This window comes from Phaseolus vulgaris, chromosome 5 (genome assembly GCF_051622355.1).
Source record: "Phaseolus vulgaris cultivar YP4 chromosome 5, ASM5162235v1, whole genome shotgun sequence".
Classification (NCBI taxonomy): Eukaryota; Viridiplantae; Streptophyta; class Magnoliopsida; order Fabales; family Fabaceae; genus Phaseolus; species Phaseolus vulgaris.
Window position 1 is genome coordinate 1,716,310 of NC_143502.1, and position 18,996 is coordinate 1,735,305.

The 18,996-nt window shown below is 30.7% G+C and overlaps 1 protein-coding gene across 4 annotated transcripts; it reads right to left on the minus strand.

Moving 5' to 3' along the window:
• Positions 1-1,376: 1,376 nt before the first annotated feature.
• LOC137834730 (DNA polymerase delta catalytic subunit) lies at positions 1,377-18,025 on the minus strand. Of its 4 annotated transcripts, XM_068642891.2 has the most exons (31): positions 17,690-18,025; positions 17,465-17,575; positions 16,368-16,474; positions 16,101-16,260; positions 15,619-15,814; positions 15,390-15,525; positions 15,170-15,307; positions 14,769-14,846; positions 14,546-14,637; positions 14,227-14,293; positions 14,063-14,134; positions 12,789-12,875; positions 12,024-12,143; positions 11,818-11,916; positions 10,233-10,340; positions 9,986-10,081; positions 9,805-9,870; positions 9,611-9,667; positions 9,363-9,450; positions 9,172-9,251; positions 8,743-8,877; positions 8,107-8,221; positions 7,865-8,037; positions 7,655-7,726; positions 7,011-7,085; positions 6,831-6,920; positions 6,602-6,759; positions 5,879-5,952; positions 5,673-5,760; positions 5,322-5,420; positions 1,377-1,515 (listed from the first exon to the last, which is right to left on the minus strand). In XM_068642891.2, exons 1-30 carry the CDS (start codon positions 17,928-17,930, stop codon positions 5,333-5,335), a joined length of 3,267 nt encoding a protein of 1,088 aa, XP_068498992.2. In that variant the 5' UTR covers positions 17,931-18,025; the 3' UTR covers positions 1,377-1,515; positions 5,322-5,332. The 4 variants fall into 4 exon arrangements, with proteins under 4 accessions (XP_068498992.2, XP_068498993.2, XP_068498991.2 ...); XM_068642890.2 differs by lacking the exon at positions 1,377-1,515 and having other exon boundaries at positions 5,101-5,420; XM_068642892.2 differs by lacking the exons at positions 1,377-1,515; positions 6,831-6,920 and having other exon boundaries at positions 5,078-5,420.
• Positions 18,026-18,996: the final 971 nt, after the last annotated feature.

Consider the following 18,996-nt stretch of genomic DNA (forward strand, 5'->3'; position numbering starts at 1 on the left):
CACCCTCTGCCATAAGAGAACAGACATCAGATAAAGAAAATGCAGAAAGTTACGAGATATTAAATCAATATCTACCATCTGCAAGGTTCAGAAAAACAAATAATGAGAAATAATAATCATTTATGCATACAATTGCAGTTGAAATCATATAGAAAGGTACGTGCAAAAAACTAAATTTTGGTGCCAATAAAGTAAAAAAAAACAGACAATTTTGCTCACTATCATTTGCCCCAAAAGTTCTAATAATTACTTTTAAATATTAATTGAAATAACAACAGATGCAAGGTTATAATGTAACTGAAATAAACAATGTAAGATAACTACAACTCACTCTTTCTTCGTTGTTCTGATCCTTAATTATATACCTAAAAAGCTAACACTGTTCCCTCTTTGATACCTAAAGTTTAAAATCAATTTGCTAACTTGTGCAAACATTTAGTACAATGTCCAAATGCTAGTAGATTAAACAAGAGGCAAATTATTCAGTTCAGGTCACTACCAGCAGTATACTGGCACTTACAAGTTTCATCAAATTACATCCATAACTGAAAACAGTTCAAGAAGAACACTCAATTAAAAAAGATGAGAAAAACCATATTACAACCATCCAGAAGCCCTTGAGGCACAAGCAGTACATATAATACCCAAGTTCAAATTTTAAAGAAAACAACAGGAAAAAAACTGGATGCCTCACACTTTATTGATTGCAAGCAAATTGAATAACAAAATGTTACTAGGAAGTCATCAGGATGAAAACACATTATACCTGAAACTCTCCAGGGTTTATTTCCTTTCTCCTAAAGGAATAAGGTGGTTTTAACTGGTGGTGCCAACAAACAGGAAAATCTCAAGCAGATAACATTACAAGAAAATCATCAAATAGAAACCAATTTTAGAAATAAAAAATAATTAGTTGCTATAGTGACTAAATTAGTGACCATGTTAGAGACTAAAATAATTATTGGGTTATAAATTAATTTCTAAATTGGTATCTAATTAGCTACCAAAGTTTTAACAACCAATTATTTAGATTCTGAATTTGGTAACAAAAACTTTGATAGCTAATTAGATACGAATTTAAAAACTATTTATCAATAATAAAAACTAATTTAGAAACCAATAATTTTTTTAGTTTCTAAAATAGTCTCTAATTTAGTTACTATAGCAACTAATTGTTTTTTGTCTCTAAAATTGATTTTTATTTAATAATTTTCTTGTAGTGTAAAGTCAGAACTCTTTATTTTATATGATGACTGAAAAATATAATAAGTAATGTTTGTCGCCCACCGTAATACCCTTGCTTTCCAAGCTTTTCATGAAGCAATCTGTAAGAAATTGTCCTCAAAATGGAGAGGTTGCAACAAAGAGCAGACAAAAAGACCCATAGTATTAGCCAAATCTCAAATATAACTGTTGAGTACAATGAAACCTTGTATTACCCACAAGCAAATTCTTTCACAAGTTGGCAAGCTGTTCTCCCATACATGTTCAAAGTTCAAACTTCCACTAGACAGCCTTGAAAACAGAAAAGAATAAAACTGACAACCGAAAGTGTAAACAGCACAGATAGAAAACAAAAGTTATTGGAATGAAAAGGCAATAATTTAGAAGGGACAGTAAAAAGCGGTAACGTATAAATGAAAATTCCCAAATACACATGTCAGATGAATCTCTTTAACATATCCAAACCAGCCAAGGCAATATTTAACCATTTTTTCCTGTGAACAGAAAATATTTGAGCTAAGTATTTTGTAACTCTGAAACCTTTTTTATTCCTTGAGTTTGTGAACTTCACAAAAAACATGTCCGAGAACACAGAAGCATCAAAGAAGGAAGCAGCATTTGCACTTGCTGCCCTTGAACACAAGCTATGATAATTCTACATTATATTCTAGGATCTCTGACTTTTAATTTCATCTATCCAGTAGAGAATCAGTTCTTCATTAATCTGACTTTTAATGAAGTAATAGATAATGATAATCAGCATTTGCAATGTCGAATAATGTATTACCCCATGAATGATACATTAAAATATGCGTTATACCCTTTCTTACCATTTGAAGTTAAGAATGAGATAAATCATGTAAATGTTCTAAATTTGCAGCATATTTAGTTTAGTGAGCTTTCTCCAGTTAGAGTTAATTGTTGAGAAATTGATATTACATTTAACAAAGCATCTCATTGTTGATGACTTGAAATTAAAGAAACTATAAAAGTATTAAACAAACTTTTATTTAGAACATCTTCCTTTACTTTCTTTTTCTAGTCTCATTTTACCACATAATTTTTATTTTTAAAATCCCATTGCAACTTTCAATGATTTTTTATTTACATTATAACTTCTTAAAAATTGATTTAAGTATAATTAAATATTTTAATAATAAAGAAATATTTTATTCGTATTATTACCTAAAATTTTAGGTCATCTCCAACAGAAGATTAGATTGTTATAAAACTCAGATATTAAATATTTGATATATGACTTGAAGATATCCTTATTTGTTCTATTTTATGTAGACAAAAATGTATTAATAACTAAACATGAGATTACAAAATCTTTTTTATATATAGAAAATAAACTCTCACTGACTTATCAGAGCACGCATCAGTTACTGTTTGTCGTAAAACATCTATAATCTCATCCCACTGAAATCTCCTATATATAGTAAACACCCATTTCAATATTCTTAGAATTAAAAAATATAATATCAAAACAGTCCAACAAATTACTGCTTTTAATCAGGCTTATAGCTTATTATCATTTGAGTATTAACAAAAAAATTATAAAAACTTGATTGAACCCTTTATCAATAGTGACCAAACTCAATAAGATAAATAAATAGTAGGATCAAAAAGTAATGAAACCTTTGTTTATTTATATAAACCCTATTAAACAGACCTAAAGTACTATATATTAGGGTTCAGAAATATTAGGTTAAGATCTATTAGCTAGAAATAATAGAAACATTTCTAATAGAAATATAGTACAGAGACTCATACGACACAGAAAAATATTTTCTTAGTTCAAAATAATTTGTTTCTTATTTTTATTATCATAATAAATATTTATACAATAAGTTTGAGTTTTTAAAAAATTAATGTATTTTTTTTTTTTTTAAATTATGTTAAACTCATGCTAGAATTGTCAGAAATTTAACAAATACTTTTTGAATTTGACACTTCACCAATACGTGTGGTACTAGTGTTGGTGTTTGATATATGTATCCGACTGAGACATGTCATTTAAGAGGAGTGTCTCAGCTTCATAAATACGAGCATAAATTAAACATAGATGAAGAAAGGAGAATATTGAGTCAGCACGGTAACGACCTGCAACTAATAACTACTAAAACAGACAAGTTTGATTGTAACAACTTGTAACTTACTTAAAATGGACATTTTGTTTCATGAAAGTGTAGAATTATAACAATTTAGCTCTCGGAAAAAAAAATGATTTAGACAACAAATATGTAAAAAGTTAGATTGATCCCTAAAAACTTTTACTTCTGAGTATCAATTGATCTTTAAAAATATAATTTAGTGTCAAAATGTTTATTAAACATTTAAACTTAATAATAAAATAATTTTAAGAAACATTATAATAAAATGTAATTATCATACTTTCTATAATTCCGTTACTAAGAAATTTCATTCTTTCATATCTCTCATCCAAAAAAATAAACTTAAATTTTATTAATGAATATCTATAGTTGACATTTAAATGGAAAAATTATAACTTCCGAGACACATACCTCTTATAGTTTTAAAATAGAAATCTCCTTCCTCTAATTTTTTAATAAAATAATTTACAATCTTTTTTTAATTTGTAAATAAACATTCATTTTGTCCATGTTTTAAGTAAATGACATTTTTGAACTTGTATTTTAATAAAATGCAAATTTTCTTCCTTATTTATTTTGTTTAAACGTCATATTGATTAAAATTTAATAAAAATAAAGTTGTTTTATAAAAAGATAAATGGTTTAATTATTATATATTTAAAATATCATAAAAATTATATTGTCAACAAATTTTTAAAATACCTTATAAAAATTTAAAAAGTTATATTTTCAAGCAAAAATTCTAATAGAAAATTGATATATATATATATATATATATATATGTATGTATATATGATTAAATTTATTGATTTATTAATATATTTACGCATGATTTTAATTCAAGTATAGATATAAATAAAATAAAAAGTACTATTTTTATTTTATTAACAACATGAAGATGCTGAATGTTTATTTCAAAATTAGAGTGATATAATTTTATCCCAGCAATGAACGTCATTCATTCGAGAACTTAAAAAAGATAAATTCTACATAACTAAATCACTCATTTTGTGTTTAAATTTTAAAAAATACATTTTAAAACTTTAATTTTAATTTTTATAACTTCTTTATTTAATTAATAATATATGTTATTTTCAAATAATATATGTTATAACTTCCTTTATTTTTACAAAATAAAGATAAGTATAATTTATTAAAGCAATAAGATGAATGTCATTTACCAAGTAAATGCAATCTTTTCTATTAAAAACTTATTTTGGTATAAATGTTGGTGATAAGAATCTTGTAAATGCAATTTTATTTATTAAAAAAAATCCTATTAAAATTAATTTGAAATTTTTCAAATATGAAATTTCGTTCACTGTTTTTAATGCTAAATACTAAAAAACTTTAGATCCTTATAAAATTATAAAAGATGATTTTACTTTTTATTTTTTAAAAATAAAGATATTACAAGGGTGTAAAATATTTCATAATCTAGTAAAAGTAGTTATAATGTCAAGATTTTTTTTCTTAAAAATAATACATTATTTCTATGTTATCTTGACAATACATGAAACTATTGTTATTGCTGATTTAAAAAAACAATAATAATTCAAATTCAAAGTAGTTTGTATCAAAAAATAAATTGGATGATCTTGTTCTTTTATATTTTAAAAATAAAATATTATAAATAATTACAAAATTTTCATAAATAATTCTTAGAAATGATATACACACCCAAAACTGCAGAATCTTACGAGAAAGTTCAAATATTACTTGAAAATTCAATCTGATGACCAAAATTTGTTCAAATATTACTTGAAAATCCAATCTGATGACCAAAATTTATTAAACGTCAATTTTTTCTGTTTTAGAATATAAACAATAGATAAGTTCCTACATATATATAAAGATAAATTTTCCAATGATTTCAATTGCAAATATTGAATTTTGGATTAATGGGATGGATGAAATTTATGGTCTAGATCAGTATGAAGACAGAGGAACGGATATGGAAGAAAATTGAGAAAAGCTGACCTCAGCAAAACTTAAAAGCTCCACCGGTCCAATTGCGATTTTGCTTCGGACATATCATTCTGTGCCTTTTTTCGTCGATAAAAAATTGGACAATCCCGACTGCAAAAAATTAGTACACGAGAAATCAGCTAATAACAGTCCAACAATGAGAAACCAAACCACAAACGAAATTACAAGTTTTTGTAAAATTCCACAATAATTTGACACTTGTTATGCCAGGACATTAAACAAGCCGGAGACAAGTGGTAAAAAACACCAATTCCAGGATGTTGATTAATTAATACTGGTGCTTCTTAAAACCAAAAGTTTGAGAACCTGTGCCATCCAAGCAATTTCACTAAATGAACATACCTTGTGCAGAGAACATCTTGATGAAGTGAACCTTGGCACTCCTGACACTGTGTCCACAACCTCCCAAAAAGCATCTCCAGCTCAGACACTACAAGCACACCACCACTTGTTTTGTGACTTTTGTCCAATTAAAAAATAACTGTAATCATCCTGTACAACAAAACCAAAACCATTTAAAATTGAATAGAGTGCAACAGATAACCTACCTTGAGATACTGTTTTACAGTATAGCTCATTTTCCCTTCCTTTGCAATCTGAACAGACAGTGTGATGATCCTTGCTGAACCAAATAAAACAAAAACTTGAGACCTTCAGTATACTGACATATACTCGTGCATTATCATACATACAAATAATCTTCAACACAAGGCATAAATATTATAAGGTATTTTCACTAGTCTTATGATTCATATATAACACCTGAAGAATCTTGCTTTCCTGACAAGACTCCGGGAAACCAAATCAAAATTTCAATTTCTAAAGCAGACCCTGAGAAGTAGGGATAAAATTTACAGACGACAGGAAATTCATTAAATCAACTATTCTGTCACTGAGATGACCAAAAGTTATCACGAGTTCATTAACACATTCTGAAAGAATGGTCCCCTGATCATATGTGCTATTTTCTTTTTGACAGTTCATCTTCATAAAGAAGATATTTCTTCTTAAAGTAAGTTGGTAACATGAAAGGGTTCGTAATAATTCCATAATATATTGCTGGCCTATAGTTCTAATATATTTAAAATCTATAGGAAATATCTCAAATATACAGCCTAGTTATTGAAAATGTTAGCATGTGCATAAATGTTAATTCTTCGTAGCTCCTGTGACTTTCTTTTACAAACGCAAACACAAGAAAGGAAAAATATAAAATTAAAATAAACCAGGAACTTTAAGAGAACACAATGAGAAGAGGGGGAGATAGATACCCTAGTACAGCTTTACAGCCAATGCAGGTAAGCTGTTTAGGAAATTTCAATGTGCTATTGTTTGATCGAGTAGAAATTGAAATAGATCTTGTATGATCTCCATGGAAAAGTTCTCTGCTAGCATTCCGGATAATTGGCTCAAAAATTCTCAGAATCGGCTGCAATACAATGAAGCTAATAAAGAACAGCAATTTGGAAATCCAAAACATCTAAGAAAGTGATAACCAACCTTGCTAATTTGGTTCTCAAGATAGTATTTAGTATCTATAGGTATGTTGTTTTCTAGAACATAAATAGGGTCCTCTGATTTCTCATACGCCTGATTTTCTTACACATGTTAGTCCAGAGAAAATCTAAACAAAAGTTTAAAAAACTATAATAAAAAAGAGAGGGGAACATGTGGTATTACCTTTGCACCTTCTGGAGCTTTGATAATTACATAAGGTACTCTATCTCCAACATTTGGAGAAGTGGCAGCATCTCGCTGTCAATTACAAAATCAAATCAAATACATTTGTGGCCTACAGAACGGGGACAAGGCAAACTCAATAAGGCCTAAAACAGTCCACAATCCAGTAACAATACTGTATAGTTCCACAAATAACTTACCAAACATTTGAAACATTAATTTCCAGGACCTGAGAGGTGAGTATATAGAATCCAACATCTAATTTTAAAAATAATTCATGGTCATTGCTCTAAATAGTGACTTATTATTAAGATAAGAATATCTCCAGGATATCCAAACTTGATTAAGAGATAATATCTTTAGAAACTTCTTATTTATTTTAGCATATTTTCGTATTTTAAAGAGATTGTTTGTTACAAATAGAACTGAGAATGTACTTGGTGTGATTTTTATAAATAAATTATTTCTTATTTTCCTACATAGTTCAAGTGTAATTCTAATATACCATTTGATGTTTTGGCACATATAGAGCAAATGATCATGTACTATAACATTGGCTTCTTTTTCCTTTGCCACCAGAATCTAATTTTCCAAAAAAAACAAAAAATGGGTAAAGACAGCATATATTTGATTATCTAGCCAACCTTGTGCATCCTTTCAGCAAGTTCAACATGAGCTGCCTTTACTTTGTACTCATCTCGTGTCTTTGTTAAACCCTGTCAAAGCAAGCATGTTAGCGCCAAGTTCAGAGGAATTATTTTGGTAATGCACTCGCATCAAATATCTGATGCTCCACTAAAAGCAAATAGCAAAGAGAGACCATTGCATGGTCTTAGATTCAATATACTTCCCACCTTTGTAATAACCAGCAGAGATAAATCTATTCGATTCATGAGAAGATCTGAAATTGTGTTCTTGACATACTGGACAGCCCCCTTTGTGTCCCTATCAATCAGTATTTTGTGAAGACAATCATTCACCAGGTTTTTTACCAACAAACAATTGTCTCTTCGAACTGTTTCAATACCTGTTCAATGAAAATTTAGTTTAAGAGGCACTTCAACAAATCCAGAGGAAGGTAAAGAGTAATGTTTACCTTTAGTGTCCATTTTGTCAAAGTTGTCTGGTTTTGTCCAAAGCAAACCAGCATATTTCTTCTTGCTAATCAATAGATATGGATAATAAACCTTCTCAAATTCTAGTTTGATGGGCTTCACAATCAAAACGACAACAAATAAGTACGGAAAAATCAATGTAGCAAATAAAATAATAAGTTTTATAGAATTAAGATTAGGGATACTGAAGCTGAAGCTTAAACAATCTGCAGACTAAAACCTCTACACTAGCTGCAAATTTTGTGAAGTTGTAACTAACATGAATATAAATTCAGAGATAACATTACAATTGCTGAATCTAAATTATTTGAAAAAATATGTAACTTTTTGTTCCATATTTGAAGAATCAGGGAATGATTGGAATAATCAAATTGAGAATATGTTGCTTTGTAGGATGAGGGGCTCAATTTTTATTTCAATCTTGAGCAAACAAAACACAGTGATTTTAGAATCAATTGTTACTTGATTGTTTGGAGAAGATACAAAAAGGAACATTTTTTCATATTGCGGAAATAAGTGATCCATGAAAATAATTCAAGAAAAACACAATACATTTTTCATGTCACTTTCACAGGCTATCATAAAAGAATAAAATAAAACGCAAAATAAACAGTTACTTTTGTGAAAGTTTCACTTATATATTCGGCAGCTTCTCTCCCCAAGTTCATAGCCTGTTCTACAGCAGAAACACCCTCTTTTGCATCAGAAACACCAAATTGTACCATGACTGAATCTGTGTCTCCATATATTACCTAGTAGCAAGAATGACATTAATTTGCAAGTCATTTGTCATTGTTATGGTGGTAAAGCAAATAAAGAAAATATATGACTACATTAAATTTAAGAAAACAAATCCATAACTGAAAATGTAAATTTTATTGGTAAGGATAGAAACTTTATATTTTGTTGGTTCAATGTTAAATTCCCCAGATTAGAATGCAGTAATAAGGACCAATAAAAACACCTAAGATAGCTTCGACTTCTAGCCAATGAAACCCCATAAACTATGATAGGTATCAAAACAATAAAATTTATAAATACTATACCTCAGCATCGTGTTTATAGCCATTAAGTGTTCTAAATTTATCTTCCACAAGTTTTTTTGTGTGCTCAATCATCTGTCGACCTTTAGAGGCATCGAATCAAACATCACAAATCAATGGAGATGCTATTTACATTCAACAAAAAAGATAATTTAGAAACACACACCAAACAAACTAAGAGATGAAAGCAATACCATAGCTTGTTACACTCGATGATATCTCCAAACATGGTAACTGACCAATGGTAGCCCCAGTAAATCCATACACAGAATTTGCACTAATCTGACCAAAAGGAAATAGAAATAGAGTTTAAAATGTACCAATACCAAAAAATTGAATTAGCACAGTTATTAACACGCACAATGCAGTAGTGAGAAATGAACAGATACCAAGAGAAAAAAGGACAAGGAAAAAAGACACAAAATTAAGAGGCTCGGCTTACTTTCAGGGCCAGCTGCCTACCATCTAGCACTGCCCTCTTCAGGGGATCATTTGCCTCCTGTAGTAGATGTTTCATAGAAATCATGTACAGGCACAAATATACAGAATTCAGTTAGTGGATTTGAATTAATCAAAACAGCAGACAGCAAAACAATCTAAACCCAACGTCAATTTTCACAAGTGCAGAAAGGATACCCTTAAGTCTGCTTTTGCCTTTTTTCGGGCTGTTAATAGCTCTTCAAGTATTTCAGGAAGTATTCCCTGAATTTATTTTCATTACATCAGTGCCTCAACTTCATCTAAGAATTAACCTCTACAGAAATCAGCATAGAACTGCAAAGAAAAAGGAAAAATGGTAATTTTTCAAACAACATACCTTTTGCAGATTTGATTTAACAAATGTTTCACCAGATGGAGTTCTGGTCACGGATTCTGGAGGGATGTTAAGCTTGCGAGCATCTTCAGAAGTCACCTTAAAGAATAGTTAACCAAAAAAAAAAAACTACCAATTGTTACCCCATACAAACTGAACTATTCCGGTGGATAAAGTAATATCCATATTTTTTTCTAAAGAAACAAAACTCAGATGCTTAAGCAAAACTTACAAAACAATAAATATTTACCAGAGTGCAATAACATAAATTATAGGCCATCATAATAGATGGATACAGGGATGCAAAATCTAACGTAGCAATTGGTTTTTCATAAAATCCAGCCTTTGCCTCCAATACCTGCAAGTTGTAATTAAAAAATCATGCATCAAAAGGCAACAACTTAACGACTGAAATGTCCAAAAGAAAAATAAGCGAGAAGGTTAGCGCATCAACTCCAAAACTTACGTAGATCTCTGTCAATAAAGAAACTTGAAATTTGAGCATGTTTTCAATATTTTCTTGCATAAACAGAAGAACAAGAGGGAAAAATAACAAGTATCTACGAACAACTGCAACCCCATAATGTATAGATCTTTGTTTATAGGCTTGCTTAAGCAGTACATAACATACGAACATTTTAACAATAAAATTTCCAACTCATAGCAAAGGACCAAATTTATTTAAGAAAATATTTTTTACCATGTCCATTTTCACAAATAGTTAAAAAAATCAGTTTGTTTACTGTTCTCATTGTCTCCACAAATCCTTAAAAACGGGATATAAAAATAGAAAAAAAAAATTCTCAAACCAAACAAGTCTAACATGTTAGGGATTCAAAAACATCAACAGTTACTAGTTAGAGTAAAGTATCAACAGTTAGAAAATTCTGTTAGTTGGAGAGGATGGAAGAATAGGGCGTTTAGTTTTAATCAAGATGGCATTCAGTTTGTATAAATTGAGAACTAAGCTTTAGCTTTGATTTGGCAAATATGCGAAACCCTTGTAAAAGGATACCCTAGGAGATCTTTCTCCTGGTTCAAAACATTTTTCAATCAAGAAACTAAATCAGAATAAAATCTCACCGTACATTTGTTATTATTAGGATAAAGTTATTTTCTTACCTATTTCCCCTAAACCAAAAAGGCAATGCTATATAGCAGAATTGTCTTTCTTTGTTCCAACTGTAAAGTGAAAATACAATATCCACATTTCTATCTAACCAAAAAACGTATACATTGACAAAGGTGATTGTTTCATGAATATAGAGGAGAAAATTATACAAAGCATAGTTGACAAACTGGCAACTCACTCAAAAGCTCAGGGATACCCACACTAGGTTTAACTCTGGTAGGCTCAGTCAAATGCAGGTAATAGATGTGAAGCCCTTGTTCATTTGATCCACTGGGATAATTGTATTCCAGTGATTGGTCCATTGTGTCACGTGGTTTTGAGTTTTAAGGTAACATATTTTGTTTCGATACATGATGAGGTATTTTTAATACTATCTAAGGTAAAGTCTTAAGTTTGTAAAACCTTAATGAGTTACCATACACTCAAATTTGACAACTTTAATGCAATGCAATCTTGCTGTAAAGAGTTAATGATGCTATGAGCCTTTGAATTTCCAAATCATTCATGACTCAATTCCGAATATAATATAATTTGTTGAGACAAAATATAAATAAAATTCTCAGAAAATACAAGGCATTGAATAGTTGGTAGATGCATACACACAAACATGATTGTATAGACATTGAAAAGTAGAAAGAATCAGTTAACAAACACCTATTAACCGTTAAAATAATGAATAAGAAAAAGAAAGGAATGAACTTACTGTGGCACCTTCAAATGTTCCTTGTTCAGACCCAACCTGTTTGACATTAGGAATGACCAGATTCTTCTGTCTTGCCTTCCTAAGAAGTTGTGAAAGTACCTGGAAAGGAAGAAAAGAAAAACAAGGAATTACTGATACAATTTAATGAGTCAGTCATTTTAAGTGATTCGCAGCATTGTTAATTGAAAAGGAACTTTGATGCTTACCTTAATGCTTTGGCCTCTGGAAAGTAGAAAGGAAATTGGAACACCTGTAACTCGAGCCATTTCCACATAGTTGTAAATCAACATCAATTTATCCAAAAGCCGCTGAGGGAGATATGCATCCTGCACATTGACGGGTAGAGTATGAATTTTCAATGGTCAAATTCTCTAACATGTAAAATTCCCATAATGGATTCACCATATCTGATACACAACACTTTAATAGGTTAAAGAACCACAGGCAATTCACCCAAAAAAATAATCACAAACAATAAAACATTTTAAAGCTAAATTATTAGGTATAATAGGATAATATTGAAACTTTTCTGAGTATATTACTGTCAAATAACATCTGGCATCAGTTCATTAGAATTAGTTACCGCCAACTAAAGTGACAGCTTGGCCAATAAAATTGTGGTAAAATTCCTTATTTGCTACACATCAAAAGGAGAAATGAAACAGAGCCTTCTTTACAACTTCCCAACAGAAGCCAAGGGCCACTAAATAACATGGTAAATCCGTCCCACACAGAAGTATTCCATAAAACTAACAAACAACGCAGACGAAAACTGTTTCACAATCAGTCAGATCACAATTTTCATCATCAACTGAGAGTTACAAAGTAATTATTGTCAACTTCAACATTTATATCTGTAAAGCTTACAGGACATTGAGAACTAGATAGGAAACAAAAGAAAACTAGACAATATTAGTTTAAATAAAAGGTGGCAATAAAGCATCCTAGGACAAAAGAACCAGAAAGCAAACCTTCAAACAATACACAGCAAGGCGCCTCCTTGTTTCTGCGGTTCCATTCTGGAGATCAGATATGATAGAATGGTGGACATCCTCTTTCTGCACTATATGAACAAGCAGTTACTAAGCTAATAAATTGACAACCACTATAACATCCAATAACAAAGACAATAATCCAGCAAAAGAAGCTGTTTAGATAATTGTAAGCATATAAATAAGTCAAAATGCAGAAAAAGAGCACAGACACACATGATGCCAACATACAAATAGCAAATAAAAAGACCAATTGAAATGCATATCTGTAAAATAACAACTGCATTGCAATCCAATTGAAATGGCCAATCCTCATATCAAATAAAGAGTTTATGCATGTAAATCACCAACTTCATCTTCTGCTATAAATAGACAGGTATAGTATTTATATATTAATATAAAGATGTGTTAATTGTACGTTCCAACCATGATCCAAATCCCATTAACAGCTCCCACTTCCAAAATGTATTTGAAACAGAAAATAAAGGAATAAAAGGGTGACCCAGTGAATAAGGCTCCCATCCCACCTAATGGGATCGAAGGAGGATAGATGTACACAACCTTATATCCAAGGTTATCAAACTCGAGAGTCTACGTAGACACGTGGAGACTCTGTAGACTCGTAAGAGTTTACTTCATATGAAAAAAACATTTCAAATCATACAATTAATCAAAATATTTAAAACAAAAGTCCATTATATTAATAAAATAACTACATTTAGTAGTGAATGAGAATTATATAATTTCAAAATACCTCAAATAAAAAAATTCACTTAATATAAATATTATAAAACATTATGTAATTGGGTCCTATATAAACATCATATCCGGGAACACTTTTACTTATTTTAATAAATGGGGGATGTACTTGGGTCATGCCTAATGTTGGCAATGTGAGTTTGTCTAATTTTGGGTGTTTTGGGTTTAAAGAAAAAACCCCTTAACTCATCAACACGGTTGCAAACTCGCGAGTTCAACCATGTTCACCAAGTTCAATGCGAGATTACCAAGTTTGATAAAAAAATGAGTTTGCTTCAGAATCAACTCACCCAAGGTGAGTAGGAACGTCAACTCGAATTGAGTTAACAGTGGACTTGCGAGTTCGATAACCATGCTTATACCCTAAGAAGAGAGGCATTCCAGATTTGGACTTATCATCTCCAAGTCACAATGCAATAGCCTTGTACCATTGTGGCAATACACAATAAAGGGGGGAAATAATTGTTCAAATGATGTCAAAAGAATGACTTTACCTGCTCAGAAAGGAAGTGTGCTGAGACAGAATTTAGTGAATAAGAACTTAATTTGTAGTCTCTCTGCATAACCTGCAAATGGAAACATAACAAATAAACCTGTTAAGCAATAAACTTAGATTGTTCATCACAGGGCAATTAAAGCAAAGCAATATTGACATAACCTGGAGTAAGTCAAACTGAACTCTCCCTTCTACTGTAACTTCTTTGCTTTCCCTGGTCCCGTACTGCCTACAAAACCATCAAGTATCAATAAGGTACATAGTCAAATGACATGGAATCAAAAAATAAAAGGAAGAAAAAATGAATTCAAAAAGTCATTGAAAATGTTAAGAATGTAAGATGCAGGATTCGCTTTAGAAATCAAGTTTCTATATTCATTAAAGTTGATGAAACTAACAAAACCTAACAATCCACCAGACTACGACTCTTATAAAATAAGGAGAGGAAACATGTACATGACAAAAGACTATATCTCTTTACCTTGACGAGAAAGTTGTATCCTTTACCCAAACTCTACTGTTCCTAATACGGCCAAGAATTTGAAATTCTGCTATCTTCAGGTTTTTGGCTCTCTGAAAAACAAGAAAATACCAAATTAAATTAAAACAATAACCACAACAACATGGACACAACTTGGTTTTAAATAACAGAACCTTCCAGTTATCAACTCTAAAAGTGTACTGTTTAAGAGTCAAGTCAGCACCTCAATAAGATATGGCAGGTCAAATTTGCAGATGTTATATCCAATAATAATATCAGGGTCCACTTCCAGAATTAAATCCTGCAAGAAAAAGAACAGCTCCATCAAAATATAAGGATGTAATAGAGAAAATATTATAATTCATTCAACAGTTAAATAATATCAAATTGACTAATGATATACAAGTTTAAGAAACAAAAGAGATTTAATGGAATTGACCATTGATGAAGTTATAAGAACTACAAAACATCATCCTATGAAACAAAACATGCAAGATGTCAACTATTTAATTGCATATCCCAAAAACAGTTTACTTAAGGAGACTTGTGAATATAAATGGGGGGGATTGCTGAAATTCTTATGCTTGATAAGTATAAACATGGATAAGCACACAATTAAATTACCCTCCAAGCTAGCAGGACTTCTCTTTCCGTATCAAATGACATCACATCAACACCAACAATAGGAGAGCATGATTTAAGGGTCATCACATTGCGAATAAGTGGCTGGTCTTCTCCTTGTAAAGTAACCAAATTAGCAATCTGAAAAAAATGAGAATTTTCAGGTGAAAAACAATAACACGGTGCACTAATTTGTAGTTGCAAAAAGAGAAGGCAAAGAGACCTGGATAACAGGATCATGGCTAGGCTCAGGAAAATGACCTTTACGACCAGCACACTCAATGTCAAAACTCAATATACGAAATGGAGCCATCTTTGAATATTCCCCTTCTGGAGCATGACTAATCAAATCAGAATACCTATAATATTGTTAAGGGGAGAACAGAAAAATCTAAAGATTTTGATACTCCCATAACCCTTTAACACAGATATTGACACATGAAAGAGGATACAGGCAATCAAACTCCAACTGGCAATAAGACAAGCTTTTCGCTATCTTCTTATATTTTCCTGCTGGAATTTCAATCCAATTTCCACCTACTATGTTGCAATCAATCATGAACCGCAGGGCAAAAAGTACATTGCTTTCATAAGTCAAGAAGCTCTTCATTCCCAGACCATCGAGCTTAATACCGCTATCAAGAATACCTGACATGTTTTGAAATATTGGTAAGAAACATTGATTCATAAATGAAGTAAATTCTACAAAGACAACTGTCAAAAAAATGCAGACATACTAGTGCAAGATGATGAAGCTAAGATTTAACACTCAGCCCAAAGTGTGTGAGACCAAAACACAACAAACTAAGAATACAGCCAATAAGAACCAAGAACGCAGCTTAAACATAAATAAAGTAATTCTGGACTTCTGACTTTTGATAAAATGATTAATATATTGGAAAATAGTATGTCTATTGAAAATGTATAAGTTTACCACGGCAGCTGGCAACCATTGTTGGAAGTGCAACTACAACTTTGAGAAAGGGCTGGGAATCAGATTGCTGATAGTACATAATACTTCTCCTCTGCACCATTTCAATGCGGCGAATGAATTTTCCTACGTTACTATTTCTATTGGCTTGTCTCATCCTTCCCTGAAGCATGACGAAAGCAAGTAATAAAAGCAGTTTGCAAGTTAAATAAATGAACCCTACATTAAAAACCAGAAAAAAAAATTATTTTCAGGTACTAAACCAGATACCTCAAGTGTTTGGTGAAGATGAGAGATATCATCTGGACCCATTCCAGGAGGGCAACAGATGTAGAAATATGGTTCAAACCCATGAACATTGCAGAAAACACTGTGTCCTGACAAACAAACAAAATATAAGTTAATTATATAATTCCTACAAGGTGCTGCATGGCTGACTTGAGAGCCATAATCATAACGTCATCTATAATTTTTATTCTTACTACAACTTTTTCAACACTTGACTAGTTCTCTCGAAACAGATTATTTCTAGGCACAAAATTCAGCGTTTGACGCTTGTAATCATTTGAAAATCCAGACATGAATTATGCAAGGTACCTGAGTATGCAAGAAAGTAAAATCCAAACATGATGTTTGGCTATAAAAAAATATATTCAGCACAAGTTTGTCAAAAGCATCAATTTGTCCTTTTCTGAAACATTCATCACTTCATATCTGGAATCAAACAAACTATCTGTGCACTAGGTTGATAAATCTTAATTTGGCAACTAAAAGACCTAACAAACCCAAATAAGTTTGGTTTCCTAAGCATACATACAGTTTGTTTCAGTTCTCCGCTATGGAACCAGACTGAAATTGTGTAGTTCGCTATCTATGGATATATTGCCCAAAATTAACATATTCATAGATTAGATTTCTACTTATCATGAAACTTCTTACATTAATTTGTTATTTATATTGATTACTTATGCTTTTAATAATAAGACTTAAGGGCAATTAGTTGATGAGTGGATCGTGTAAAAACAAGTGAAGTCAACTTAGTGTTTATTTACGAAATAGTGGTTGACCAAAAACTGACCTGGCAGAACTGAACCACAAGTTTTCCCCCAAAAACTGAACCAAACGAAAAACTCCTAATGTAAACCACACTTGACTTAGTGATAGAAAACCAACAGAAACGCTCAAACACATCATCAACTACTATAGTTTTCTTTATTGTTTCAAACTTCTAAAACTAGCAACGGTTGAGTGAGTCATTCAGGTTTTCTTTCGCACAACACTATAAACAAACAAACATGCAATATTTATCTCCAATTGTCTAAGAAACCAAATTGTGTAGAATGAAGATAGCAAAAACACGAGCAGACCTTCCTTCGTAACTCCAAAGATTCTGACAATGGCAGCAGGTCCAAACAAGTTGGGCAGCAACTCTCTGTGACTCTCCCCGATCACATCATCAATCTCCAGCTGCTGAAAAACTAAAAGCCGAAAACGGAAACTCAGAGCACAAAACAATAAAATTCCACTAATGACAGGGTAAAACAAAACTCTAACACCAAATATTAAACAATTAATTAACGGAGAATACTCACCGACGCTACGAGAGTGTGCGACGTAATCGGCGGAGAGAGGAGGACGCTCCCACTTGGATAGGCGAGCAGCGAGAGTCTGGCGCTGCTCGATGTCGCAGAGAGTTTGATCGATGTCGCCGAGGGTTTGCTCCGTAAACACGTCTTCGTCCATGAACTCCTCTTCCTGAGTCATTAAGGCTTGCTTCGCCGGCGGAGGTTGCAACGGCGCCGCCGCACGCTTTCGGGAGGGGTTGTTGCTCATTGGAATCGGAGGAGAGAAGCGTTGGGAGCGTGTGGAGTGAAAGGTTAACTAGTTCCCGCCAGTTTTTGTTGGAAGTTATTTGTATAGTTTTGGAGTTGTTTGTGATTTGTGAGGATTGAGTGGATTAGTGAGGATTTAAGAAAATGTGAAAGGTTATTTTGATTGAAAAATGTTAGATTGGATTTGGGAATATAGTTTATTGAAGATTGTTATTAATGTGATGGTTGTGAAAAAATTTAATTTGTTTTTAAAGGTATAAAATCTAAGTTTATAAATATATTTATGTTATATTAAATAATAAATTAAGTTTTTTTTTAGATTTGAGTTAATTAAATTGTTGTAAATAATTATTTTCAAAAAAAGTAAAATAGTTAGGTTATATATGTAAAAATTGTTACATAAAAATAAATAATTAAAATATTTAAAAATACTAAATAAATATAAATTTTAAAATTAATATTTAAATAAAAAATAAGAAATATATAAAAATTTTAAAATATTCAAAATCTTAAATAAATACAAATCTCAAATATTTAATGTGATATTTAAATAAAAATATGAATTCTATAAAATTCTTAAAATATTCAAAATCTTAAATAAATGCAAATCTAAATATTTAAAGTCTTATTTAAATAAAAATTTGAAATATATAAAATTCCTAAAATATTCAAAATCTTAAAATAAATACTAATTATAAATAATTAATGTCTTATTTAAATAAAAATATGAAATATATAAAATTCCTAAAATATTCAAAATCTTAAATAAATACAAATTCTAAATATTTAATGTCCTATTTAAATAAATATATAAAATTTATAAAATATTCAGAATTTTAATAAATATAAATATAAATTATAAATATTTATATGTTCTAAAATATTCAAAATCTTAAATAAATACAAATTCTAAATATTTAATGCCCTATTTAAATAAATATATAAAATTTCTAAATTATTCAAAATTTTAAATAAATATAAATTCTAAATATTTATATGTTCCTACGTGTAATCCTCTCAAATTCGCGTATTTGTATGAAGATGTCAATTTGCTACTCACCCGCTCC